This window comes from Trachinotus anak, unplaced genomic scaffold (assembly GCF_046630095.1).
Source record: "Trachinotus anak isolate AG129_WGS33_773 ecotype Australia unplaced genomic scaffold, CSIRO_AGI_Tana_v1 ptg000007l, whole genome shotgun sequence".
Taxonomy (NCBI): domain Eukaryota; kingdom Metazoa; phylum Chordata; class Actinopteri; order Carangiformes; family Carangidae; genus Trachinotus; species Trachinotus anak.
This window is the reverse complement of record NW_027273858.1, coordinates 19,597,114-19,625,000: the sequence shown is the minus strand read 5'-3', so window position 1 is coordinate 19,625,000 and position 27,887 is coordinate 19,597,114. Positions and strand designations below refer to the sequence as shown.

Here is a 27,887-nt window from a genome sequence, read left to right as displayed (position 1 = left end):
ACTCTCAGTGAAGGAACACACTGAACTCTGTCCTATCACTAGAAATCCATTTGTGTCCAGAACTTCATTCATTTCACTGCTGCTATGTGGAAGGACTCCAGCAATGGTAAGAGCTGTTTTATAGTCTATAAAAGAAAAGGGAAACAAGGGATTTTGTTAGTTGAGATAATTAAAAACAATATTTTTTTAGTCTGTTATGTTCCTTTTATTCATAATCTGCAGCTTTGTCTTTGTTTATGTAAATGTGTTTATTAAACCTGCATGCTGCACCAGGTGGATGGGTTTTACTGCACTAGGATCACTTGTGTCAGGCACTGTAGCAGAGAATCACCTTAAAATTTATTTCAGATTCTTCTGCTGGGTTGTGTATATACATTATCACTCTGTGCATGTTGTAGAAAGAAAAACCTTCCTTCTTCAAGAAATTTGCAAGTATTAGAACAAAACCATGTAGATGGAAAAGGCAAGGCACTTAGTCTAATTATATGCATCACTGTTCATATTCAACATACTGCGTTGCTGAGGTGTATGGTTTAGTTGCATATAGTGAACAGACAATCCTTGGTTCGCAATAAAGTATTTGTTCTGGATCCTGTCTGATATGAAACCTGCGCTCTCCTCTCTTCCCTCAGATGATGCCAGATCTGCAGCCTCCAGCGGCGGCTCCTCTCGCAGCGCTAGCCGCAGGAAGAGAACCAGTTTCTCCAAGGAACACGTGGAGCTCCTGCGTGCCACCTTTGAAACCGACCCGTACCCTGGCATCAGCCTCAGGGAGAGCCTGTCCCAGACCACAGGCCTGCCAGAGTCACGCATCCAGGTACACAGTCACCTTGTGCAACCTTTTATAGCAAAGAGCCTTATCTGTGGAATAGATCATATAATATGATATATTCTTATTTGGGCGACTGGTTACTAGTGTGGATTAAGTAGACACTTGCATGTTTTATACATAAGCATACATACAGTTATACAGAAACCACAAACATACAGTTGTGCTGTGAGGCATTTTGCACTGTGGTTTCTTATCATAAAAAGCCTCTGTTTTCAAATGCGTCCTGCATAGAAATGTAGATACTGCTATCACTCTATCACTTTATTTCTTTATCTTTAGAGATGACACAAGCTTCTTTTATCAGGATCTTGTTTGACTGGACAGATAGAGTGTACAACAGGCTCTGAAAGCTGAGAAACACCAGATTTGCTTCACTGGTGCCTAGAAAATGATTAACAGAGCAGAATGTGTTGCTTTATCTCTCCTGCATAGAATCTAAACTCCTTTTTCTCTCTTTCCTGTTCAGGTGTGGTTTCAGAACAGAAGAGCTCGCACCCTGAAGTGCAAAGGAGCCAAGAAAGCTCTGTGGCAGTCTGATACTCCAGTCCAGGAGGCTCTCCCTCCACCTCATGTTGTTGTCAACAGGAGGCCACAGCTTGGCCCCATCCCTGTGCCACCTCAGGGACCCCCACCAGCCTACCCAACCCAGGTGAAGGAGGAGATGGCAGAAACCTGCTACTATGGACAGTGTCCTCCAGCCTACTCTACCACTGAGGAGCATGGACATTACGGCTCCATGTATGGGCTCCAGCAGGGCAGACTGCTGGGCAGCAGCTCGAGCCCACCCGTGAGGAGCTACTGGTCCCAGCCAGGCAGCGAAACCTCCCCTCACTCGCCACTGTGGTGCCACTCTCCCATGGGGATGAGAAACTACAGCTCGAGCTCCGGCCAGGCTGCAGCCTTCATGTATCCAGGATCAGCAGAGCAGCAGACATACATGACCTCCTCAACCTCCCACTCCTCCACCCCAGACACCCCTGATTCTGGATACTGGGATGCCAGTCTGGAGAACAGCCCACCACTTGAAGGTCAGTACTCGCAGCTGGAGGACTCATGGAGCGGGGTTGCTTTGGAGGGCTGCGGGGAGTCCAGACAGCCAAGGCTGATCCAGCATGCCCCCTTGCCTGAGCTGTCCCTGCAGGAGATTCTAGGGGAGTTGAATGAGGACTGGCTGGGAGGAGAAGGACTGGATAATCATGCCACTGGGGAGAAAATGGCTTTCTGCTGATGACGCTGTTATAAGGATTTACAATGGACACTTAGAAATCATATGTATTTTTTTGATTCTAGTCATTTGTGTACTGCTTCTGAGATACGTACATAGAAAAACTCCAAAGATTCTGCCAAAAGATCGGAAACTGGATCCATATTTTCAAAATCCTACAGTTCTACATGCTTTTTTATTTATTCCACACTGACAACAGCTTGTTTTGGTTAATGTATTTATTCACCTATTCACTATTTATAACTTGTATTTATGATTTTCTGCACTTTTATACAAATAAATCAGTAGTAATAAAGCATGATGCAGTTTCTTTTTATTTTTCACCCAATATTTTGGTTAATTTACAACCAATAAGACTACTTGTTTATGTCAACAGAGTCGAATCCATTACATGAATTCCTCTGGTATCCAGATGTGACAGATTTGCCATCAAGCTGGGAGAAAAAATAGGTCACACACTACAACCAGTAGATGGTGCCTGTGAGTTGGGAGAAAAAGGAGAGGGCTACTGATCTCTCTGTGACTGAAACCTCAGTTGTCTGTGGGGGTACGAGGCCTAGAATGAAGGCTTTTGCTCCAAATTAAAAAAAAATCTTATTTGAAAAATAAGATCATGTTTTTTTTAGCTGGTTAAAAAGAAAATCTCTCTTTTTGTGCAATATGATGAAATTATGTTTTTTAGTATTATTAGTATTTTACCCTAAAAAGCATTTCAGATATTTCATATGTTGAGATTTGACTTTTGAAGCTGTAAAACTTACAAAATATAGTAAAAGATCATCAGATAAGTCCAAAATGCTGCTGAACAGATCAATAAATTGTAGAGCCAAAACCATGTGCTTGAATAAGCAGATAATGTTATAAAGATAGAAAAATGGTGTCTGTGAACTTCCATGAAGTGTGAAGAAGCTATTTTTGTTAGCGTTAGCTTGCTAACTAAAATGCTTTGTGGAGCGATACAGCTGCAGCTCAGGATGTGGATGATTAGCAACACAAGCAGTAGCTGCTGTAGTTTTATGACAAAAGTTAATGAAAGTTAACTTCAGCTAGGTAGCTAGCTACACAGTTCTCTCAGTTGCTCCACTAATGTTAGCCACACACACACACACACACACACACGCACACACACACAAACTTGAACTAATCATTGTAAATGTAATGAGAAAAAGCTTTTTTTTCAAGATAAAAAAAAGGAAAATTAAGAAGCTGAAAAATAAAATGAGCTAGTGACAGATGAATGAAAGATGGAAGAGTTTTAATTTATTTTATGAACTGATGGTGTTCAAAGGACAGTTCAGAAGCTCCTTTTTTGCTATTTTGGCTAACTGATTGGAGATTAAAGAAGCGAAGATGTATATGTATATGCATTTTTACACTTTTGTAATTATTTAAACCAGCAATAACTGATTTGGCCACTTGGAGGCAGCAGAAACCAGATGTGAACACAACATATCGTTGACATATCGTTAATATGATGAATTTGTTAGAAATTAAAACATCCAGCAAACAGAATATCATTATCATCCATTTGGAGTCATTCTTGACTATCTCATGGATGTTTAATATTAAACCCCTTTAGCTCCATTTTGGTCTCTACAGCTCTGGAGGGAAATATCTGGCTCCTAAACTTGTAAATGTTCCATTGTTTTTCACCAACTACAACTGCTGTGAACCAAAACAGCAAAGGTACAGGCCAGACAGCCAAACAATCCCCTATGTAATGTAATAAATGTACATATATAGAATTTCCATAGACTATATAAAACACAGTATATGTACATATGAAATAAAAACATACATGTAAAAAATATACATGAAACTTGTTAGAAATTGCAGTGATTTCATATATTGACATATGTCCCATACAAATATGTATGTATGTATGTATGTATGTATGTATTTATGTAGGGTCCAAAAGTCTGAGACCACTTTCCCAGAATAAGAAGATAAACACATTTAAAATTAAGAAAAACATAAATAAGCATACAGAATTTTTATATGTATGTTGTTTTAATAATATCATGTCATTATATTCTATTAATCACTACTTGCGACCACTTTCACACTGTTTTCACATTGTCATTTTATACTTTGTTATTATAAAATATCTTTTATAGTTGCTTTAACAAACAATATTATATAACCTTTTACAACATTTTTCCAGTTTTGAGGCTCCATTTTATTATTCAACACTATATAGAAAAGACCACTCCCAGTTTGATTTAAGAGTTATTGTTTTTACTTTCCTGAACTGAGCATCAGTTAGTCCGCCAAAAAGTACTAAGGGTTAAATTGTCAGGTCAAGATGAAAGAAATATCATCTTTTTACCATCTGCCAAAGCCCCCTGTGTGTATCAGCCCTCTGTTTTCCCCTGACCTGACCCCAACACATATTTCTTTATCAAACATGCAACAGAAAAAGCCCAAGACAGTTCACAGGATGTTAGGCTTGAGGCTTCACACTGTTTCCCACAAGAGTGAAATGTGCTCAAGTTGTTTATACTGTTTTGGCCTCCTGCCTTCATCCTCAAGATGCAAGGAAGGGTGTTGTCCTTTTGTTAGTGTCTAGCGTGGGTTCCTGTCCCCAGAAAAAACACACAATAGGCAGGAGGGAACGTGACTCTTCGGCCTGCTGTACCCACTAAAGACAGCTCAACAGAGGAAATGTCGCAGACTGTTGGCGACTGACGTGTGTAGGGCAGGTGTTCGCCAGCATTTTGCTCAACAAACAAGATGCAGACAGCTGAGGGAAAAGAAAACTGCCAAGAAACCAAAGTATGATTTCATTAAGGACTTTCTAATGTTCAAACCAGTAGTTTTGGACTAAAGCTGGAAATGGTTATTTCTTTTTTGAAAACGTGACCACAAAGAAGCACTCACTGTTTCCCCCAAAATGTTCTCCTGTGGAGAGTGGACAAATCTCAGAATGGATAAAAATAAATGATTTATGCATGAGCAGTTTATAAATTAATCAGCGTTATAATTCATAATTTATTAGTACATCAATGTACAGAAAATCTTAATACATGAGTAATCTGAACAAAATTTAAAGCTCAATGTTTTTATATTAACAGTGGATCACATGACTTTTTATATATGAAAGGTTTTGCTCATAGAGAAGTTTCACTTGACTTCAGTACAGAAGTACAAAGTGAGATGTCCATGTGTTTGTGATTATAAAGCAGGTCTAGGTTCTATATTAATACTGTGAAAGTATCAAAGCCTCAGTCCACAGAGAAATGCACACAGCCTGTATTCAGAAACTGAGCCTTAATTAAAATGAGCCGTCAGGACTTCTGCAACTTTGTGATGTCACAACAAAGCAGTCAACGCTCTCAGCCACGCCACAAGCCTGGCCTTGCAGGATTTAATTTCAGGTGTTTTCAGGTGTTTACCTGAAATCTGCTATAGTTTTATTTGATCACTCAGAAAACAGTCAGCCAATCAGAAGAGAAGCTTAGAGATAACAAAATATAAAATAAAACACCAGAAAAATATGAAATATGAGCCCTTTAACAGCATGCGTTGATTATTTTCCTGGAATAAAGCCACATGCACACACACAACACTGAAGCAGATGACTCGGAGTCAGTGGAGACAACTGTGATCTGTTTCATAATTCCTCCTCAAACTGTTAACATTTACTGGAACAATGTTGCTGGTGAACAAACTTTCCCAGAATTGGAGATACGTAATGGTTGCCATTATGTTCATTTCGAAATACATGTGTGAAATATTGTTGATGTTTGTTTACCTTCATGAGAAAACTGAGATCTGACGTGATCCTTTGACAGCTCCCACGCTGATTAAGTATGAATCACGAGTGAAAACACTATTATCCATCAGACCTTCAGATGTTGCTGTAAAGAGGATCTTCCCATTATACATGCTTGAAAGAAATATTCATGGTGCTAATCAGCTGCCAGTGTTTGCTGTAAGTGGTTTAGCTTGTTTCTCCTCATCTTGACCTTGTTACGGTCAGCAGTGATTGTGTAACAGAAACATTTCCTCTACAGCTACGCTGACTTACAGCGGATCCACAATTTAACATGTAGTGTGTAGCATCATGTGGCTTATCATGTGTTTCAGGGTTACTAAATAATACAAAGGTCCGTCCCCTTTACCTATTAGCCTACATCCAGACATGTCGTTGTTGACTCAGCTGAGCACTTCATGTGATGAGGGTGTTCGTGTGTGTGTGTGTGCGTCTGTGGTTGAAGGTGTCTAGTGATGTTTTTGCATGACCAACATGTCTGACATGACCCACATTCTGCTGCAGACGTCTACATGCTCCCCCTCTCTGCCTCTCGGCACATCTGTGACTGTAACGCACACACACATGATCCAAAGAATGATTATCAGTGTCCTCAGCCACAACACTGGAGGTGAATTATTATTTGTAATCACGTGCAAACCTATGCGCACACTGACACTCATATAAAGCAACAAAACATTAAACTGTTTCTGAGGAATGTCGTCATTTTGCTCCTGCTCACCAAACACACCCAGACTTACACAAGTGTTAACAGCTCCGGTGCTGAACAAACTGGGGGCAGACAGGCGTGTGAGTGATGGTCCTCAGCTGTTGGCAGACACAGGGATGAAGCCTAGCCTTCACTAAAAATATGGCCTGTAATTTAACCAAACCCTCCCAGGGAGTCCACGTTGGCCACACGGTCTAATTTAGGAGCTCATCTGAGAGCTTTGTGATTGCACTGCGCCACTCTCTCCCGTCTACTGCCTCATCCTTGGTTTGCAAGACTGTGATTGATTGTGATCAGTGACAGGGAACAGGGAGGAAATGTGTGTGTGTCTGAATGTGTGATCATATGTGCATACTATACGATCTAGAACATAGTATCTGGAAACTGGATTGGAGACATGGGAGTGAACCGCTCTTGCATTTGTTTGCCTTTCCCAAAATAGAACCACTTGCCAGCCAGACTGCAGTTCTCTGGAAATAGACTGATGTAATACTATACTATTGAACATTTGTATTTTCATTCATATTCATTCAGTGTGCAATGCACATGTACACACTTTTATTTCCATTCAAGCATCGTAGTCTCTGTTGAGAGTACAAAGAGTGAACATGCAGGTGTCATGTTTACATTTCAGCATATTGACAGGTGAATACGCTGAAATGCACAATGCTGCAAAACCAATATATTTTATTGAAGCCTCCACCTTTAAACTTAGCTCCATACAGAAATAGACAGTTGATATTAAATGTCAAGCACATGGGAAATAAGGTCAGCAGCTCACTAATGAACTCCTGGGCAGCAATGTCTTCTGGTACCTGCCAAGCGCTAACCTACAGCACAGCAACCTAATAAACCTGAAACACTGCATGAACGCAATATGTGCCCTTCACAAACTGTCCTTAAAAAACAATGGAGGTTTTACATGCGTAACTCTTCGCGAGAATATAACAGGGATGTTCTCATATCGGAGATAAAAATGTGTGGCTGGGTAAGGTGACATTAGTAACTTATTATTAAACACCACAGAAAGTATATGAGTATCAAAATGAAACTCTCAGTATTAACACAAGGGAATAAAAAAACTTAAAATATAACAGGATCAGAAGCATAATATCACATTTATGTAATATAAATAATTGTCTCATTAAGAAACAGGTTTAATGGGCTTCCTGGAAAGAAAAGGCTGTGTTTGTTGTGTTCATTGCTGTTGAGCTCTTTTGGTTGGATGGTTATTAATCAAGGCAAAGAGTGTATGGTCTGAGAGGCTGTAATGCTTATTGGAAAGAAAACCAAGCTGTTGCATATATTAAGCAAAGTGTTAGATAACATTTAATGTTTGGTACTAAATGAAAAGTCAGGGGATCATTAAAGTTAACAAAGACCATGAATGTCTGCACCTAATCCATCCAATGCCCTGAACCACAAATGCCTCCCTCACGCTGGCACCACAGGAAAGATCTGAGGATCATCAAAACCATTGGGATTGATCCTCTTGGAGCCATGAAGGGTTGTACCAAAATTTGTGCCAGTGCATCTTGAGTCATAAACCCTAAAGCTGCATTGCCTGCTGAGGCATATTTTAGATAAGGAACCTTTTTTGTGGCAGATTTTATTTGTTGAGTTTGGGCCTCAAGTTTTATTTTTAATTCTAATGTTACATGTAACAAGTTTGCAACCTTTAAGTGCCTCATAAGTCAACGTGGGATGGACACTGACACAATACATGACATAACTACTCAGATACTTTATAAATCCCTGTGGGAATGTAACATGTCAATACTCTAAAATATAGTTTAGGCAAGTAATGACATGAAAATCAAACTAACTCTGGCACAAAAACACAGTCAGTGTCAGCAAAGATGTAGAAGAGGCAAAATCCACCTAAGCTTATACATACTATACTGTATATATTGATATAATCTGTTTTTAATAAGAATAACTTACCCACCTTTTAATACCTAATATTCCTCTTAAAAATAACTAGAACTGGTGTCACAACACACAATATGCCTGGTCACATAATATCACAGTGAGTGAAATATTCAGGTCCTAGATATGATTTTAATGGATGCATCATCACATCAGATGACAAGATCTAAATGTCTTGTCATTATCAAAACATAATTCCACAGGAATATCCAATGTCCCTGTGGAATTATTACATAATATTTAGATCTTAACTATAATTTTAAAATAAAGATGTTTATGTTTGCATGATGTGGGGCTGCACCAGAAGATCTGCAGTGCCCCTTCTTTTTATATTATAATAAAGGCAAAATGGCAGAAAAAATAACTTAAAGAGAATAACTTCATGAGCAGCATGAGTACAGACTCGCCAGATGTCAAACAACACACATGGTGGTTAATACTGATACAGATTCATGATATACATCACATAAGAGTTAACAGCATCAAACATGGGCAGTAAAATAGTATGAAGTTGTGCAGACTGGTGGTGGTTTGCCTTATAATGAGCAAGGACTGTGCTGTATCATTTACCCACCTACTGCTGTGGGGATGGAGTAATACAATAGTAACTGATGTTAGGAGTCTTTATAGCATCAGTGTGAGGTGCCTCTATCAGAGATCATCCCGGCAGGCTGAGTTTTGTCATTTCACCCAGAAGCCCCCTTGTTGCTCGCCTGCCCAGCCCAGTGCACGGAGCCATGTCTCAGATGCAACACCTTCAGCAGGAGTACTACATGTATGAGGTAATTGTTGTTTGGTCATGTGAGCTGCTGCAGCAGCTGTCAAATGTGATGATAGCAGGAGAATCCTCGACCCCGCCCCCTGCGGCTGATTGGACAGTCCACATCCATCTAGGGACCATCAACCAAGAGATAAACCCGTGAAGGGACACAGTTAAGGTTCAGTCAGGAAACACTGAAAAGGGAGAAAAGGGAGAGAGAAAAAAAAACAACCAAAATGCCAATGTTGTGTATATGCCTACATAAACTAGAACAAATCTATTTTTAATTTAAGAAAATTCAATAATAGAATTCAATACATTCTGCATGTGCATGTAAAAGTGTATGTTAACAGTATTTTTCAGGCAATCAGTCGTTAGTGTATGTGAGCTCAGCTGCTGTTATTGTATGATTTCTTATAACACTGCTGCATTATAATAATGCTGTTACATCCCCGCACAGAATCAGATACCAGTAATAGGAAGAAGTTCTGTTTCCTGTCAACTATGACTCAGTTGATTATCATGAGTTTGTGTTTCAGTGAACTGTGTAATATGATGCAGATTGTATTGCAGGTATATTTTGCTGCTTTTTCAACTGCACAATTTGAACACTGACTGATTCACGACATGCAATTTTAAAAAGCACAGGAGCTGCATTATGCATTTGCAATGTCAAAACAAAAAAGCAAGTTTAAACAAGCCAAACTCCCTAAAACAAGATAATATATTTATGCTGGAGTGATATGCTTTGACTTTTTGGAGCTTTGTGAATTTGGCATTTTAGCGTTTTAAGACAAGATGATTTTGGTAGTCATGCATTTACTTGTCAGGGATTGCATTTTTATGTATTTTATGACTATGGTAGTTGGTGAGTAGCCTATTAGCTTTAAACAGATCACATGCCTAATTCTATCAACAGTATTTCAATCACCAAAAGTTGGTATGGAAGTACATACGTATTTTATATAGAGGACCTGTGAACAGATGTGTTACAGTCAGATGCTGACTCGTGATTGGTGAGATTTACCTCTGTGTCCTTATTATCACTGTAGAATGTACTAATTTGTTAGCTGACTTTGGGATCTCCCAGAGCATTCAGAGTTTTTCACAGGCACATGAGGAACATTGGGCCTAGCGAGCAGACAGATTAAGACGGACAGAAAAATGACTGGCACGTGTGCATGTGAACGCTCATTCCTTTTCCATTTGTAGAGAGACATGCTTTATTAAGATGGTTATGAGTGCACTAATTCAAGAAGACAGCCCACACCTGGCCAACTGCTCTACAGAGGTCAAATCTCTGTACCTCCCCTCCATCTTTCATAAACACATACCTCCTCCTGTGGCGTCTCCATCTGCAGCTCCCAACTCCCATCTCACATATCCCATCCATCCTACACACACACACACACACACACACACGTAGATAGGCTATACATGAGCACAGTAAGAGTAGATCATCTGTTAATCTCTTCAACCACAAAGCCATGTGAAAAGCAGACGGAGAGTTCCCTAAATTTAGAAGCTAAATGTTTATGACTTAGAGTTAGACTTAAGTTACAACATTTTGGTATCTTTTCAAAAAGGTGGCACATGTTCTTATATTTTAGGCTTAGACTTCAGGATAGATGCATGTGTAGCCAAAGTGAAATCAATATTATACCACGAGGCTTATTGTCTTTACTTGGGGACTGAGTGAGACTTGTAGGTGGCTTATAGCCTACTAATGTTACTGGGTTGTGTTTTCAACATGAATCCCTTAATATTCCAAGGATGTTCCCAAGTATATGGATTTTTTTCAAACTTTAGGTTATTAAACTTACCAGTTTCAGCAAGCTATAGGCTAATGGTGCTGAGCCCCGTGTGTGTGTGTGTGTGTGTGTGTGTGTGTGTGTGTGTGTGCGCATGTGGTAGTCCAATTCACTGGTAAATTTAATATCTTATACTTCAGGATATTGTTTATTTTCCTCTGGTTCCTCTGGCCCTAATATTCCTATAACTTTATAAAGACAGAATTCCCATGTAGCCTATACCTAATAGCTTCCTAGTATCTATGATGTTATTTCTCACAGTACTTAGTCCACACGTCCCCACCAGGCGGAGTGTACTTTATCCAGAGCCCCTTGGTTTCAAATCCAAGCTCCGCCTCTCCACCAAGCGCACCCACCTTGTCCACCAGCAGCACAGTGCGCCAGGGAGCGAGAGCACAGGCGTGGGGCGCACCGGGGAGCGGACACGACAGACCGGCAGCAGCACAGAGTGGCAGCGGTGGTACTTCTCGGTTGTTACTTGTTTAGGGGAAACAGTATTGAGACCTATTAGGTCTGAGGGGTCTTGTTCATTTCGTCAGCCGTGAAAAGGGAACTCCTTCACGGCCAAATTTAGGAGTACCGTAACCGGTGGTGGGGAGGAGGGGAGAAAGATGCAGTTCCAGTCCGACTCCGTGCGCCGCGGAGTCCGCCTCCGACACTGGTGATGCCCGCCGTGCGGGGATCACCGCCCAGCAGCACCAGCAGCAGCACCAGCAGCGGCAGCAGCAGCAGCAGCAGGAGGAGGAGGTCGGGACAACAGGGCGTCTGGGGCCGATGATGATGATGGTAAGGTCGGGATCATGGCTAACGGAACCGGTACTATCATGTTAAAATGCGTCGTGGTCGGAGACGGTGCAGTGGGAAAAACGTGTCTTCTGATGAGCTATGCCAATGACGCCTTTCCCGAGGAGTATGTGCCCACAGTCTTTGATCATTATGCAGGTATGAATACAATTCTTCTATTTTGAGCGTCTATTATTAACATCGTGACATGCTGAGCTGCGGCTGTTCAATGTTTCATAATGATTTCCCAGAATTAATCCAAATAAGAGATAATTGTATAGAAAATTCTAATGAGAGGGGAGATAAAAACATCATGATAAACATTCCCTGTTTCCTCTGCCTCTCTTTCTCCAACTGCATTGGCTTGCATCTGTTGCTATAATCAAAACCACTTGTTTGCCTTCTTCATAGCAGAGAGGGGTTGGGGGACCCAAAGCCCCCTCCCTCCTTCCTTCCCTTTTTAACCCCCCCTCCCCTCCCCTTTTCTTCCTCCTTCTCTCAACTGCTCTTTGTCATTTTTTTGCAGTGAGTGTCAACGTCGGCGGAAAGCAGTACTTGTTGGGACTGTATGACACAGCTGGTCAGGTACAGTTTATTTTTTACTCTGGCCAGGTGCCAAGCATGTCAAGGACACACACACACACACACACACACACACACACACAGGGTCTTGCTCTCCCTGTCTCTCACTCTGTCTCTATCTCGGTCTCCCAACACGCTCCTGGGACCAATAACTATCCGACAGTGCCTTCAACACGCCCACAGGCTTCATATTCAGGCCAGACACTAAGCTGCAACAGGTGATGGTTTTCGCACATGGGTTTACTGCCAGAGTCTGGTGTGCCATGGACAGTGATGGTAGTGAAGGGGTTTCAATAGTTCTATTATGTGGAGAACAGGGCTCCTATGTCCAGTAGTGATGTCACAGGTTTGTTAATAGGGTTGCCTAATGCCTGGGCCTTTTCTTTACAATGTGCCATTCAGAGGGCAAGAGTTAAAACTGTACTGAAAATGCACTGCCCTACACACACAGAGGCACACACAATAGTGTTTCCACTCAGCAGAAGAGCCAGTGTATACAAACACATAGACACACACACACACACACACACACACACACACACACACACACAGAGGCAGGCATATGGACATACATGACAGACACAGGCTCACTGAGGGTGACAGTACCAACATGTGGGAAAGACTCTGCATCATTTGCCACCTGAACTTCCAGACGAAAGTTTGACAGCCAACATTTCCATTTGGCGTGAATGATAAATTAAACAATTTGTCAAGAAATAACTGATCAGTCAACTGATTCTCATAATTGATTAACTATAAATGTAATTTTTTAAAGCAAAAATGACATAAATGAACTGATTCCAGGCTTTCAGTTGTGAATATTTGCTGCTTTTCTTGATATGATAGTAAACTAAATATCTTTGGGGTTTTTCCGACATTTTAGAAACCAAAAACTGATTATGAGTTAAAAACATCAGCTGATGGATTGATAATAAAAAGCAGCCCTATATTAGACATACACTTTAATCATTAATATGCACATTTTAAAGGGCACATTAGTCCTACGTCTCGTGTGTCTTTTGAGATAAGGATGTTCCAGTATTTAGATTAAAGGAACCCTGTGGTGTTTTTGGCCTGTAGTAGTGATATGGAGCAGCGACTTTAAAGATGGTAACCCTGTTGGTTTGTTTTGTGTACATGCACGAATTTAAAGGAGAATACCACTTATGATATACTAGACACTATTTTGCTGATTGATAGTTGCCAGCGGTGACATGCAAAAAAAAAAAAACATAAAAATGCACCAACAAAAGAGCTGTAGAAGAAGACTGCAAGATAGCAAGCAGCAGGATGTAAACATTGCACAGCTCCAACTTATAAGGACGTACACTGTGTGTTTGCGTGAGAAACACCAAATGTAAACATGACTTTGTTGACAAGGAAACTCCTCATAGCACCTTTAAATTTGGACTTGCCTCAGCTATACTGCAAGTCTGCAAGAGCCATTCTGTCCCTGAGACTTTTACCCTGTGTATGCAGCAGCCTAAAACTGTACGTCAAATGTTGAACAGTTGACACTTTCCACAGGACTGGATTTAACTGTGTGAAATCAGCATGAGTCACAATCTGAAACGTGAGCCGCTCTAAAAACTAAGCACTGAAAGGTCAGCTGGGGAATATTCAGCCGTTTCTCTCGTCTGTTCATTCATGAATGCTAAATGCACAAGTCCATGAATAGCAAATCACTACCACCCTCCCTCCTCCTTCCCACCCAAACAGCTACCTGTGGCTGTGTTATATTTTTTTCCTCAAGAAAGCAGATGGCAGAAGTGTTACTACTCAGTAGCAAAAAGAGGAACACAACCTCATTGTCTATTCTGGCGTGTTTGATAGGGTGCATGTTTCAGAGGAGGGTTTGTTTTTAGCTGATTCAGAGTGTCTCTGAAATGGAGAAGTTCTCCCAGATGTCTGCTGTGGGTGCTGCTGGCCGCCCAGGGTAGAGTTACTGCTCTTGAAAATGCAGCCCTCCCTCCCTCTCTGCCCCCCAACTCGGCTGACCTCTTTATGTGGAGCACAAGGCCAGCTGGTAATGTTTATAGCTTCAGCATCTGATCAAAGACCCGGCGCCCCAAAGAGAGAGGGGGAGAGAGAAAGTGAGAGGAAGACAGAAAGAGGAAGAGAGAGAGACAGATGGGGGGAGGCAAATAGAGTGAGGAAGAAGGAGAAGGAGGGGTGGGGGGTTGCTCAGAAATTGGATTAATTCTGGCCTCTTAGTTTCATTTTCCTTTCCCTTTCTCTCACTTTCTTCATTTAAACCTCTCGCTACATCATCATCCACCTCTGGCCTGTCCTACACATGTTCGATCGGCTTCACGCTCCCTGTAATATATATGTTCCTTGCATGGCTGGAGCTCCCACAATGCTTTGCTGTTCCACAAGGGTATCAGCAGGATTACAGATACATGCCGCCGTCATGCCCTCGTCGGATGGGGCTCCATGCTGTCACGTCGGTGTTACATGTCAGGCCACATAATCACAGCTCGGCATTGAGCTGAGAGCCACAGTGCTTTGTCTGCTGTTGATACCACTTCCCCTCCTGCTATTGTCTGCACGCTGCCACGTCGCTCTCCCAGGCGCTTGCTATTGAATTATTCCATATGGAAGGTCTGCAAAGTCTGTTTTGTTGAATGTGATGAGGGAACAGAGGGGAAAGTCTTTACTTATTCATTCATTCTCCTGCTGCTGCTCCCGCTGCACTCAAGAAAATCTAGCATCACCGCCTGAGGAGGAGCAGGAGGAAACAGGAAGTGGATGCTAAGTGGTGTGGTACCCATGGAAACGCTTTAGGGAGAGGAACTCCGGAGTTGAGACCCTGTGGGATCCATGTCCTGCTGCCCTATTAACCCCCACTTTGTTGTTGGACTGTTCCTCATTTGCTCAGCCCCTTCAAATGTTGCCCCACTCAACTGCACATCATGTAATCACTTTTACCACTTCACTTCACCCATTACCCCCCTCTCTCCTCAGTGCTTGGTACAGTCTGATCACTCTTTCTGTGACTCAGCAGCCCAAAGTGGCCCAGTGACCCTCAGACATCCCAGTGGGGGATGAGAGGGTGGCAGGTGGAGACTGGGGGAGAAGGTTGGAGGGTGGGGACTGGAAATGGTTCTTCCCAGCTGGGAGCCTGTCACCTCTCAGCTGCTCGGACACAGAGGAACAGGAATCCTACAGACGCACCTCAGCTCACACTGAGATTTTAGACTTTAGAGGACCCACAGTTCTCTTGTATGGAGAGAATCCCTTCAGTGCTGCAAGTGAGGATTATGATTAATTGATGGGAGTTTCAATTAACTGATTTGTCTTTTTGTCTAAAAGAAGTGTCAGGACAGACTTTCAGCGAGCCCAAAGCAAAGCAGCCAAATGCTTTGCCAGAATCCAGACCCTCAGCAGGGGCAGAAGCTCCAGGCTCACTTTGTGGCACGTTGACCAAAAACACAATATAAACTTGTCTTTAAATGGTCTCTGCACTGTGACCCAATATTGATACCATGTCTTTTAACGGGGAGCCTGTGTTAAAATTTAAATACTTTTTATTATTTCCAGTAAGTTGGTGTTATGCTTACATGGTTCATATCTTTGAATAAAATGTGCTGAATTAACAGAATCCTTTGAGATTTTGGGAACTAGAATTGGCTGCCGGAAGTGGTCTTTACGGGAAAAGAGTTAGCCTCACTCTGTACAGTAGTAACAAAATCCTCCTGTCAGCACCTATAAAGCTCACTAATCAATTTAAGTTTCAGTTTAATCTGTACTAAAACAAAAGTGTACCAATATTTTTAAATCTTGAAAAGCGATACACAGGGTACAGATATATAGTATTATTTAAAACTAGGCTAAATAATTTCATAAGAAAGCTTGGCACTCAAATCTTGCTCAAACAGGATTAAACAGTGCAATGCGGTGCAGTAATTTGTTGGGAACTATTTTCTGCGGCGGATTAATGCACATTTGGACAGTGTAGGATTGAGTCAAGAAAAACTACAGTATGTGTATGTTCATGCTAATGTCGTGGTAGTACTTCACGCACTGCAACATTGTGGCTCACTCTCATGTTTTTAATAGTTTTTGGACAACAGTGGAGCTCGGTGGCACAGAGGGAATCAGATATATCAGGCTTTAGCTAAACAGTTTATACATGTTAGTAAGATCAATTCAGTGTTGTTTTTGGTCTCGTCATAAGAAAAATATTGTACATTGCCAGAACTAAGATAAGCCCCAGTGACGTCATCTGGGACTTGACAAAGCTCATCCAGAGTCACAGAAGACATTATACAGCTGTTTCTCACAAGCTGAGCAGTACTTGTCATGGCGAGTAACCTTCCAAACGAATCCCAAAATCTTTTAATCAAGTAACAATAATTTCAGCATTACACTCTTTTTGAAATCTCCTGGATCATCTCTACCACCTCGAGCAGTGTATTTTAATATTGGAACATTCTGGGATAAAGAGTTGAGCCAGTGTTAAAAGGAAATATATAAAATGAGATACCGTAGCTGCTTCTAATCAAGGTCTCCATTTATGTTGTACCATGCATCGTACATATGCCACTGCCATTAAAGGCAATATTAAACTGTCAGATTTTTTAATAAAGTATAGCAGGATATTCTCTTGAGTAGACAGTGTATCAGTGCTGGAGCTATGGTTGATGATCATTAATCATCATCAAAGACACAGTGAAATAGAAACAAACAAACTGTATTCTTTCTCCCAAGGTTAAATCCACTTCTGCAAAATTTCACATCAGAGACAGAACTTTGCAAACAGAAGTGTCTATTTCTGGGCTTGCCTTCCCACCCAGCGGCCATGTTAGAGCAGGCGTCTCCGACTCTGTTGACATAGCCAGTTGATAGAGCCCTGAGGAGGAGATAGGAGTAGAAAAGGAGAAAGATGGAAGAAAGAGAGAGCGGTGGAAGGAGGGGGTTGATGGAGGAGGGAATGACTCACTGATATCATAGCACTCATATGTCACTGAGTCAACAGAGCACAGTCACACAGCCGAGCTCTCACGGTGGCCGAAGGAAGACACTGGTGCAAATGTATGGACATGTATGGAGAGAGGCTAGTGTTAACATTTCGTCATACACGCACTGAGCCGCTCTCACTCCCTTTTTGTCCACTTTCCACTGATCATAATATTTACTAGACACTCCTGACTACCTTGGAAAGACTGTTATGCAAGGTGTCTGTGATGTGCACATAAACTGTTGAACTGTACTAATAAAATTGCGTGACATACCTCTGGTGGAAACATTCATCCAAAGCTCTCTAACAGCAGCATGAGTGTAAACATTTCTGGAGTCCTATTCAAACTTAAGACTGAGCACTGGAGTTATGTAGGAGGATACACTCAGTCTGTGCCTCGCTGTATCCACACAGAGAGGCGAGCGGGCAACACTGCCTTTGGTAATGTGTCAGGGCTGCACTGAGGAAACAGTGTGAGAGGCCAGGATGGGTCTCAGAGAAGCTCCCGGCCTGTTTACAGTAAACTGCTGAGTGGCTTACACTGTGTTCCTTTATGTCTGTGGCTCGCCGGGGGATCAGGCGATTCACTTGTGCAAGCAAAGGTCATGAACACACAGACACATAAACACACTGTGTCCTTGATCCCATGTGACAAATATCGTGTATGTATGGGGACAGAGGAAAGCACATGACGACATTCTGTGACGTACTGTGGTGTATGCACTGATCCAAGTTTTTCCCAACAGAAGGAAATGAGCTGGAAGAAGGTACAGTCTGTCAGTATAACTGACAGTGTACCTTTATGGCTGTACTGCATTTACCAGCTTTATATAATTGTTACATCATTGGGATGAAGTGCCTTCAGCTTTCAGGTATTGAATGTTTTTGGTAAGCCAAAAACAGATTCAGTGTGTGTGTGTGTGATCATGGCAAAATGTGGTCCGGGTGACACCTGCTGTAGCGGGAACTACCACAGAGGTGGTTTTGAGTGTTGTGGCAGGTGTTTATGTGTCTGTGTGTTCGCGGACAGATGTTTGTCACCACACTGGCTCAGGAGGTAGAGCAGCTGGTCCACTAATCGGAAGGTCACATGTCAAAGTGTCCTTGGGCAAGATACAGAACCCCACCCAAAGGCTGCCCTGATCATCAGTGTGGCGGTAGAAGAAGCACTATATGTATAGAAAAAGTGCTGTATGAATGTGTGTGTGAATAGGTGAATGTGACTTGTAATGTAAAGAGCCTTGAGTGGTCAAAATGACTAGAAAGGCGCCGTATACTGTAAGAGCAGTGCATTTTACAACAGCATCACAACCTGCAGGATACAGACACAAAACTGAACAGGTGTGTAGCTGAGATCAAAACGAAGGCCGAGACAGGTGTGGTCCGACCCATGACCACTGAGTACTCATGTGTTGGATCGTCAGCATGTTGACGGGCATCACAGCTGGTGTGATCCAATAGTAAGATGGTCTCTAGTTCATTACTGTGAAGCAAACATAAAATCAATCACTCACCTGCTGAACTGAATCAAACAGATCCTGATGCATTTTAAATTGCTATTAATGTAGTTACTAGATGACAATGTGCAGCCTTTGCTGTGTGATGTAGCATGACTGCTTGTTTTCCTCATTAAAGCTTCATAAACCTGTTAATTTATTTCATATAAATGTAATATTTTCTTTTGAATTAGACAGAGGAGCTCTGTAACTCAGATGGGACATGGATCATCAACTATAAAACGCTGCTGGTAACCGTGCTGTATATATTTTTAAACTGCAATATTGGAATATATTTTAATTTTGAAGCAGATCATGAAACATTTCCTGGAAAATCTAATTAATTCAAATGAGTAATTTTTAATGGGTAACATAACCAGACTCGGGTGTCTGTGTTTTGAAAGATGTAAAATTTCAATATTGCTGTATCAGTGCTTGCTTATTGATCTGCAGCATTGCCCACAATAACCTATACTCCCAGAGATATAATAAAAAGATACTTATGCTATTTAGTGTTCGACCTCCATAAGGTTGGGCCACTTCACAAACCCTGGATCCTACATTTCAGTTGTGTTTTTCATTAGACGCTCCCTGCCCTCCTAAACAACCATTTCTCCCAAACCCCCACACCTCCAGTTTGTAAAGTTTCAATCAAATCCAAGATCACCCTGATGACAGCATTGGGAATCTAAAGCCACACATACATTCCACAACTGTTTTTAACGGTCTCTGTCCTTATCGCAAACAAACTGAACTTAACAGGGATAGCTACCTTGTTATATTGTATGGCAAAATCTATGACACCTGGCAAATTTAGAACCCGATAATTTCATTCATGTTGATGTCTTCATGCTCACTTCAAACTATACAAGTAAAACTCAGATGTGTGTAATGTAGTATTTGCAAATCCTCATCGTTTGTCTCAGCTTCTTTGAAGCTCCAGATGGTTTGCATTCATATTTGATTTATCACATCAGGATGTTCAGATAGTGTCAGGTAAGCTGTCTGTTACAGGAGGCTTTCTTCTCTGACTGTGCTGTCGACACACAGACACACACACACACACACACAAACTCCATGTGACAATGTCCAACCCGAAGTTAATAACAACCTCTAAGAACTATTTCCCGCACGAGCCAGGCCTGTGAGCGCTCTGACATACTGTACTCATTTGGAAGTAAGAGGATGAACACCTCATAAATTTTTGAATTACATCCACTTGAACCGCTCCAGTAAGGCGCAGTTGAGTCATCTACAGTATGAGCACAGGCGTGGAGACTCCTGCGCTGTTTCCATCATATACTCTAATCTCATACAAAGTCAGTATATCTTGAATTCATTACACAGGCCACAAAAGGTGACACCCTTGTCTGACACCCTTGTCCACTGCTGTTTGGAGAATCTTCTGACATCTGCATAACAATTTCCCTTAATCCATTTGTGTGTGAGAGCCCAGTCTCTGGGGTTGTAGCAGTGTGATGGTATTGGACTGTGGTGTGTGTGTGTGTGTGTTTGGCAGAGAATGGGACATGCTGAAGGCATCAGAGTGAAAGACTGTCATGCCAGCGCTCGGCTGGCCCATTGCAACTATGTCTGGCACAGTGGGTTGTTGTATCCAATTTGCTTTGATTTCAGGGATGTGGACAGTAAATTTCCAAGACATGAGAGTGAGATTGATTCAGTTGGTCTGAGTTGGTCTGGTGAAGTCATATCTAATTACTGGACATCCACTGACTGGCTGTGTCTTCAAGCTAGCAGCAGAAAACCATCAGAAGAAAGTGAGATGGGCCATGAATATTCACATGTGTGCAAGTCAGAGACTCTGTCAAAAGGGTTTATCTTTGGTGAGGACAAGGCAGCACTTGATCTGGCGCACAAAGGACAGTCTTGCGTCTGTGAATTGGCCATTTACAGCACACAAATATCAGAGATGGCAGTGTGTTGGGTTTTCACTGTCTTGTGGCGATGCCTTGTGCTCCGCTCGCCTTAAAGGACTGCAATTGTAAAATAATCCCTAATTGTCTTTGTCAGGGTGGGAGAGTGAAAGAGAGACGAAGGTCAACGTCCTCACATTCTTCTCTCTTCAATTCCACGTGCAGTTTTTTATGCATAACATTGTCGTCATAATAGTCCACGTCATTTGTATAAAACGGCCGAGGAGCCGGCTAAGCAGAGTGTAAAGTCAGCCCTGCTGGCTCCTCTGAGGAGTAAAAGTCTGTCTGCGTCTGAGCTCTTTTTTTATATACGTTAATAATTCATGAATAATAATTTCTCAGATGTTAAGAAATGGAAATGACTTGTCTCCTCATTTTTTCCCTTGTCCCCCTTCGTCCTGACCTCGAATCCTCTCCTGAACTCAGCTGTCACTGTTAACCGTTACTGTGCTGCTCTCTTGTAGGAAGACTACGACCGCCTGAGGCCGTTGTCCTACCCGATGACCGATGTCTTCCTCATCTGCTTCTCTGTGGTCAACCCTGCCAGTTTCCAGAATGTGCGAGAAGAATGGGTGCCCGAGTTGCAGGAGTATGCACCCAGTGTCCCCTACCTGCTCATCGGCACCCAGGTCAGTCCCGGACACACTTTTAACACCAGTATGCTCTTTTTCAAATTGATGTTCATTTGGGATTTTTTGTTCATATAGATGCACTAATGTACACATTTGTATCTTCGCTTATCCCTGTCATTTCGAACAAACTGGTATTATACGAACCTTCATGTTTTTTGCCCAAATTTTACATCCTGCTGTAAAAGAGAAAATAATCCTCTGTTGGCATTTGGCAATAGAGCCATGCAGGGATGACGTATTTTTGTAGGACAGCCCAGATGTTAGCATCACCCTGGTTCCTTTGACAAAAAGCCAGTGGGATTTTTACATAAGATTTTGGATTACTGCAGAAAATAAACTCTGTGGCAAATAAAAGTTTATGATACTTACACGTTTTGTTCAGCAGGAAGATCTTCACCAATGTCCAACACGTGTTTTTGGAGCCTAAATAAATCACCAGAAGTAAAAAGCTAATGTTAGACTCTATGACTTGAACGTCACCACCACTAAACTTCCAACTTGATTAAGCTCTTACCTCTTCTCCAAAAGTCTTTCCTCTTACAAAGAAAGAAATCACAGCTGGGGTATTTACTGACATATTTTATGTTGTATAATAAAATGTGAAAGTGTCTGGAGCTTGTGTGAACCACAAACCTTATGTCAGTCATCTAACCAAAAACCCATAATAAAAAAAAACCTTAGATTTTGGGATGAGGGAACCAGAGGTGCTAAAATGCTAAGTAAAGCAATTTGTTGAGAAAACTGCATCACACATTGTTTGATAGAGTCAGCATAATAGTTTGTCAAGTTGTAGCAATAAATCAATCAATCAAAATAAATTTGATAATTGTTTAATTCTTTGGGTCATTTTCCAAAAAAATGTTCTGGCACCAGCTTTTCCAATGAGAGGATTTGTTGCTTTTCTTATTTTTCTCGTCACGTCACTGTAAACTGAACATCTGTGGGTTTGGACTGCTGGAAAAATCAAGGCATTTGAAAACGTCACCTTGAGCTCTGGCAAAATAAAGTGAGCATTTTTCACTATTTTCTAACAGATAATTAATCGATGAATTGATTAATTAAGAAAATATTCCACAAATGAACTGATATTGAAAAAAATCATCGGTTGCAGCCCTGATGATGACTCTCCCAAAGTGGAGGTGTCACTGAGCTGCTGAGACAACATCACAGAAACAGGTCAATGGAGCTGCACATCCAACTGCGCCAGCTGCTTCAACAACCTCAAGTACAAAATGACATTGGAAATAAAAGTGGAGACGGACTGGACCTTCGGAGCATGAAAGGCAAACCTAAATATGATTCCAGGAGCACATACTCCCTACATAGAACAGGTCCAAGACTCATCAATCTCAGGTCACCTTAAGAGAGAGGACATAGAAGAGGGAACAACTGTCAAATCCAAACCACTGCTGATTTAAGGAGGCAGCAGAGATCTGAAATAGGTCAAGGAGACTGTAAACATGAATGAAATTGCTGCCAAACTATCTGAGATGGTGACCTAAAAATCTGCCTGACAACATCACAAGTCATGCAAGAACCAGTTGTATGATTTAGGAGAATTTGTGCCTATCACAAACTTTTATACTGATACTGACACTGACACTGTTTGATACTGCATTCAGTTTTATTAAAAAGTACATATAACAAACCTAATGCAAAACTAATATTTTCTTTACCATAATCATCATCATCATCATCATCATCATCATCAAATCAAATTGTTGATAAATGTAGCTTTAAGTAAATGAGATTAAAAAAAAAAATTTAAAAAAAAAGAGAAAAAGAAAAGCAGGTTTAACCTTGAAGCCCTGAACTTGAGCCACGGCAAGGAAGAGTTATTTCATTAAATCAAACCTACAAACCTAGCAGGGGACCTCAGGCTGATCTGGCTCACATTGTTTTAAAATGTCTGTGGCTTGTTGCAGGAGTCCTCACTGCCTTCAAGGTAACGTTTAATCATATCTTTTTAAACCAGAAACTATCTTATGCAAAGATGCTAAAGCTGGGCTAATGTCTTGTGATCTTCAATAGATGCGCCACTAAACTAATTTAAATGTTAAGAGATGACATTAATCCTAAGTATTAGTTTTAAAACTGAGTGCCAATACCATGTCCCCTTAAAAATGTGAGTTGACTTGTGGGTGATTTTTGGTCTGTGTTCCCTGGCAACCAAACGCCAGTGCAGCCCAGACCCAGCGGTGATGAGGAGGATGTAGTGGGTGTCTGATTTATCTTGTGTCAGCTGATGTTTACTGCTCTTTTATCAGTTCCTGTCATAACTCACTAGCTGCTGTTCGGGTAGATGCTGTTATATCCACATGAGCTTGATAACAGTGAGCCACACTAACACAAATCATGCTAATTAAGAAAAGGGCCTAATGACGGTCGCTCCCTCTAAGACTGTGCAGGTGGATGCGTGTATCATAATTGGTTATTGCAGAGACGGGAATGAGCCGTTTGTGCTGAGCATTGCAATGAATAAAAGAAGAGTGAGGAACCTTGTGGTTGGCTGTGAAATCACTTTGCATAAGAGCAGGAAGTGTGGGCTAACGTAGCTTTGTTTCAAAATGAGACAACGCTAAGTTATTCAGTTCAGCTCTTTGACTCAACTTTATTTTATTTAACATTATTTAAAAGCATGGAGTCAGAAAAGTGCTGTAATACCTGATTTTATGTTGACCAATCAGATAACAAGTCAATAAAAAATGACGGACAAAGTGGTTCATTATTGTGCATATTCTGACGGTAAAAGTCGTTTTGACCTCGCTCAGAGGAAGTGTCCCTTATCTCTTTCAGATTGACCTCCGTGATGACCCCAAGACCATTGCCAAACTGAATGACATGAAGGAGAAGCCCATCGCTACAGAGCAGGGACAGAAACTGGCAAAGGAGGTTTGTATATTTGTCTGACTGAGGAAGTGCAGTAGTGCGCAGCTGGTGAGAGAGAGTAGAAGCCTCTATTTTCACTCTCAGTGTTGCAGAATTGAGGTGTCAGGTCCAGTTATTTTCCTGTGTGTTGATCTGACCCAGGAATCTTTCTGTGGGGATGTAATTCCTTCAGTGAAATGCTTGGAATCCGATCTCTGTGCATTCTTTGCCTAGAAATGAATCCAGGAATACATTCTGGGTCAACATGGGATGTGCAGCGGAGTTCAAGACAGGAGGATGCAGATATCAAAGTAATTGCTCCTGTCAGGCAGAAACAGTCAGCCCTTCAAAACTTAGAGTCTAGATTCATTTCAAAGCAGGTGTTTACGCGGCTTTGGCAACATGGATTATGATGTACGTGATCAGAGGGTTGATGGTTCGATCCTTTAACTTGGGCAAGATACTGAACCCCAAATTGAATCACCGACCTTCTGATCAGTGGGCAACCCACTCTACCTCTTGAGCCACATCTGCTCCTAATAATGCTCACATTGAGTGATAGACACGGCTTGAAATTATCTTGCATGGACCCTTGATGGCTGTTCCATCAGTGTGTGAGTGTGTGTGTATGGTAGAAGCACTATGTGTAGAAAGAAAAGCACTGAATGAATGTGTGTGTGAATGTGTGAATGTGGTTTGTAGTGTAAAGCGCTACAAAGTGCTATGTAAGTGCAGTCCATTCACCATTAATTTGGCCTTGGTCTTCATGACATACAACTATCTTTCGTCTTTAAGTTATTATTATAAATGTATTATTGCCACTAAGTTTAAGTCACGGAGTTAAAGAATCTATTTTTATGAAAATCCCATAAATCTTTGAAAAAATCCAGAAGCAGAACCATCCAACACCCTCTTCAACAATCTGGATCAAAAAATACATCTGCTGCCAGATAAAAGCAATTTTTAAAGGAACAGTTAAATATTTTAGCAAATATGCTTATTCACTTTCTTGCTGAGAAGATCAATACCACTCTTAGATCTGTACACTAAATGTGCACTGGAGCCAGCAGCCAGCTAGATTGGCTTAGCATAGAGACTGGAAACAGGGGGAAACAGCAGGTTTGACTGGACACAAAGCCACAGAGAAGCACCTCTGAAGCTTACTGATCAACACATTATATTTGTTTTGTTTTATCCATACCAAAAACAAAGTTAGAAATGATGGCAAGAATACTTCTTGCCCAGGAGATGACAGCTCCCAGAAAAGATATAGTCCCCCTGTTAATACTCTTTATGCTAAAATAAGATAACCTGTTACTTACATTCACTGAGAGTTGCAAGGAAGTGAATTAGCTTATTCCCCAAAATGTTAATCTATTCCTTTGTGAGCCTGCATTTCATATCCATGTAGCTGGAAATGACATATCTCCTTGCTTCTTTAGCACAACACAGGAAACACATTAGCATGTCATTTAGTATGAAAATATAAAACAGTAGTAAGAGAAATATACAGAAATATAATGAATATTTTATATTTCGATTTTGGTGCATGTAGTGCAAACTGCTCAACAATATGTGTCACCTCCAGCTACCATCTTTGAGGATTTTGGAAATATGTTCAGAATAATGCTAAGGGTTGAATGACCAAAGCAACTGGGGTGCTTATTCAGACATGAGATTATCATGCCACCGTGCATATGTAATGAGGTGCACATCTGAGAAGCACTTAAAGCATACATAAGGTCATTTCTTATTGGCTGCAGACGTATAACATGAACTTAGTAAAGTTGTAAAGTAATTTTGGCTGCTTGGTCAGTGGCATTTTTTAATAGACAGTTAATAGACAGCAAAAGAGCTGCAGTAAGATGGGATGTTAAATCGAGTAACTGTACATCGTTGTGTCTCATCTGCACAAAGTGTAAAAACTGTAGTACACACTTTGTGTTGTTGTTTTAAATTATAACTTTTGTACAGATTACACAGACAAGATAGAACATGTTAATAAGAGTGTTAGATGTGCTGGTAGGAAGATTTTGTTACCTTTGGACCGTCAGGCTACACTCGCTGCACTTTCCATTTCCAGTCTTTATACTAGGCTAAGCTAGCCTGCTGCTGGCTATAGCTATAATATTTACCATATAGACCAAGTGGCAACCCCCTGTTACATCACCCATTGGTTTGTGAACTGCTGTTTTGAAGACTCAAGTTTGTAATGTGGCTGTTGCCATCTTGGTTTTTTGAAACCAGAAGAAACCATATTTGGATGAGAAGGTGGAGCTGAGGAGTGAGGGTACCTGCTTTATGCTCTATTCTGATTGTCCATCAGGTCACCACATGTGGTACAGTCTGTCAATCAAACCTTAGCCCCGCCCTAATGCATACCCCACTTTATTGTCTATTTTCCTCTAAATGGGACCATAATTTAAAAAATGAACATCATGTTGTGTTGAAGAAGACCTGAAACTACAGATTGAGAACAGAGAACTCATTAGGAAAACGATTACTGAGGTAAAAAAAATCACTTGAGGAGTTGGGCCATTTTCCCATAGACTTCAATACAATCAGGCTTCTTTTTGCAACTAGGGGAGTCGCCCCCTGATGGTTATTAGATAGAATGCAGGTTTAAGGCTCCTCAGCATTGGCTTCACTTTTCAGACCCGGAATCTACGTCCATTTTTATATACAGTCTATGGTACAGATGTGAGAATAATATAGATCTTCTCATCTAACCAAGCAAGCAAGAATAACTGTATTTCTCAAAACGTTAAATTATTTATTTACCTATGAATTTAATAACTTGAAATAACCTTTAGTTGACCACTTTTTTTCTGTTTTTTTTTTTACTGATGGTCTGTCTTTTCTTTCTCATCAGATCGGTGCATGTTGTTATGTGGAATGTTCAGCATTGACCCAGAAGGGCCTGAAGACAGTGTTCGACGAGGCCATCATTGCCATCCTGGCTCCCAAGAGAAAGAAGGGAGCCCTGAAGAGAAGACTGGGACCTCGCTGCATCAACTGCTGTCTGATCACGTGATACATAAACCCAGAGATCATTCAGCAGCCAACCATAAACCAAACCTGGACTGAAGGCAAAAGACAGACAAAAGTAAAATGCACAGACAGCAGAGAGAGACAAAAGAGAATGAAAAGGACAAAACAGGAGCTAGTTTCAAGCTGCAGTGCTCTTGAAAGGCCAAAACTTTTCCTCCTGCTGTCCATCACTGGGGTTGAGGATGCAGTTTACTACCAAAGGAGCACAAAACCCAAGTCAGTCTCTTCTTCGTAAAGACTTTTTGCCTCAAAATTACCTTCTTTTATAACCATTTTTAATCATTTTTTCCTGTACAAAATTGTTGTATGCTGTCATACAAAAAAGAAGAAAAAACACAAAATGACATTTCAGTTTTAAAAGAAATGCTACATTTAGGCGGTTCATATGATTTCTATGGTTTTAGAAGTTAGATTATTGATTTGTGAGTTTGACAAGATCAGATGACCAAATCAAGAGAGAAAAAACCTGCAGCTGATAAATAATGAGAGACTGATTTAAGTGACACTGTGACAGTGCCCAGGATATGTTTCTGGACA

The 27,887-nt window shown here is 41.2% G+C and overlaps 2 protein-coding genes across 2 annotated transcripts; both read left to right on the top strand.

The window, feature by feature from the left end:
* Positions 1 to 467: 467 nt before the first annotated feature.
* On the top strand, positions 468 to 2,198 carry mxtx1 (mix-type homeobox gene 1). Its single transcript, XM_071481268.1, has 2 exons — positions 468 to 817; positions 1,299 to 2,198. Exons 1-2 carry the CDS (start codon positions 602 to 604, stop codon positions 2,058 to 2,060), a joined length of 978 nt encoding a protein of 325 aa, XP_071337369.1. The 5' UTR covers positions 468 to 601; the 3' UTR covers positions 2,061 to 2,198.
* A 9,217-nt stretch (positions 2,199 to 11,415) lies between these two features.
* Positions 11,416 to 27,411, top strand: LOC139623219 (rho-related GTP-binding protein RhoQ). Its single transcript, XM_071481265.1, has 5 exons — positions 11,416 to 11,983; positions 12,351 to 12,409; positions 21,264 to 21,428; positions 24,228 to 24,323; positions 27,172 to 27,411. Exons 1-5 carry the CDS (start codon positions 11,842 to 11,844, stop codon positions 27,331 to 27,333), a joined length of 624 nt encoding a protein of 207 aa, XP_071337366.1. The 5' UTR covers positions 11,416 to 11,841; the 3' UTR covers positions 27,334 to 27,411.
* The last annotated feature ends 476 nt before the right edge of the window (positions 27,412 to 27,887 follow it).

Excerpts from the sequence above, each read along its gene's own strand:
- mxtx1 (XM_071481268.1), top strand. The coding sequence starts at position 602 with ATGAAACCTGCGCTCTCCTCTCTTCCCTCAGATGATGCCAGATCTGCA. Across the intron at positions 818-1,298 it reads TGCCAGAGTCACGCATCCAG|GTGTGGTTTCAGAACAGAAG; the intron begins GTACACAGTCAC and ends TTTCCTGTTCAG.
- LOC139623219 (XM_071481265.1), top strand. The coding sequence starts at position 11,842 with ATGGCTAACGGAACCGGTACTATCATGTTAAAATGCGTCGTGGTCGGA. Across the intron at positions 11,984-12,350 it reads AGTCTTTGATCATTATGCAG|TGAGTGTCAACGTCGGCGGA; the intron begins GTATGAATACAA and ends ATTTTTTTGCAG. Across the intron at positions 24,324-27,171 it reads GACAGAAACTGGCAAAGGAG|ATCGGTGCATGTTGTTATGT; the intron begins GTTTGTATATTT and ends CTTTCTCATCAG.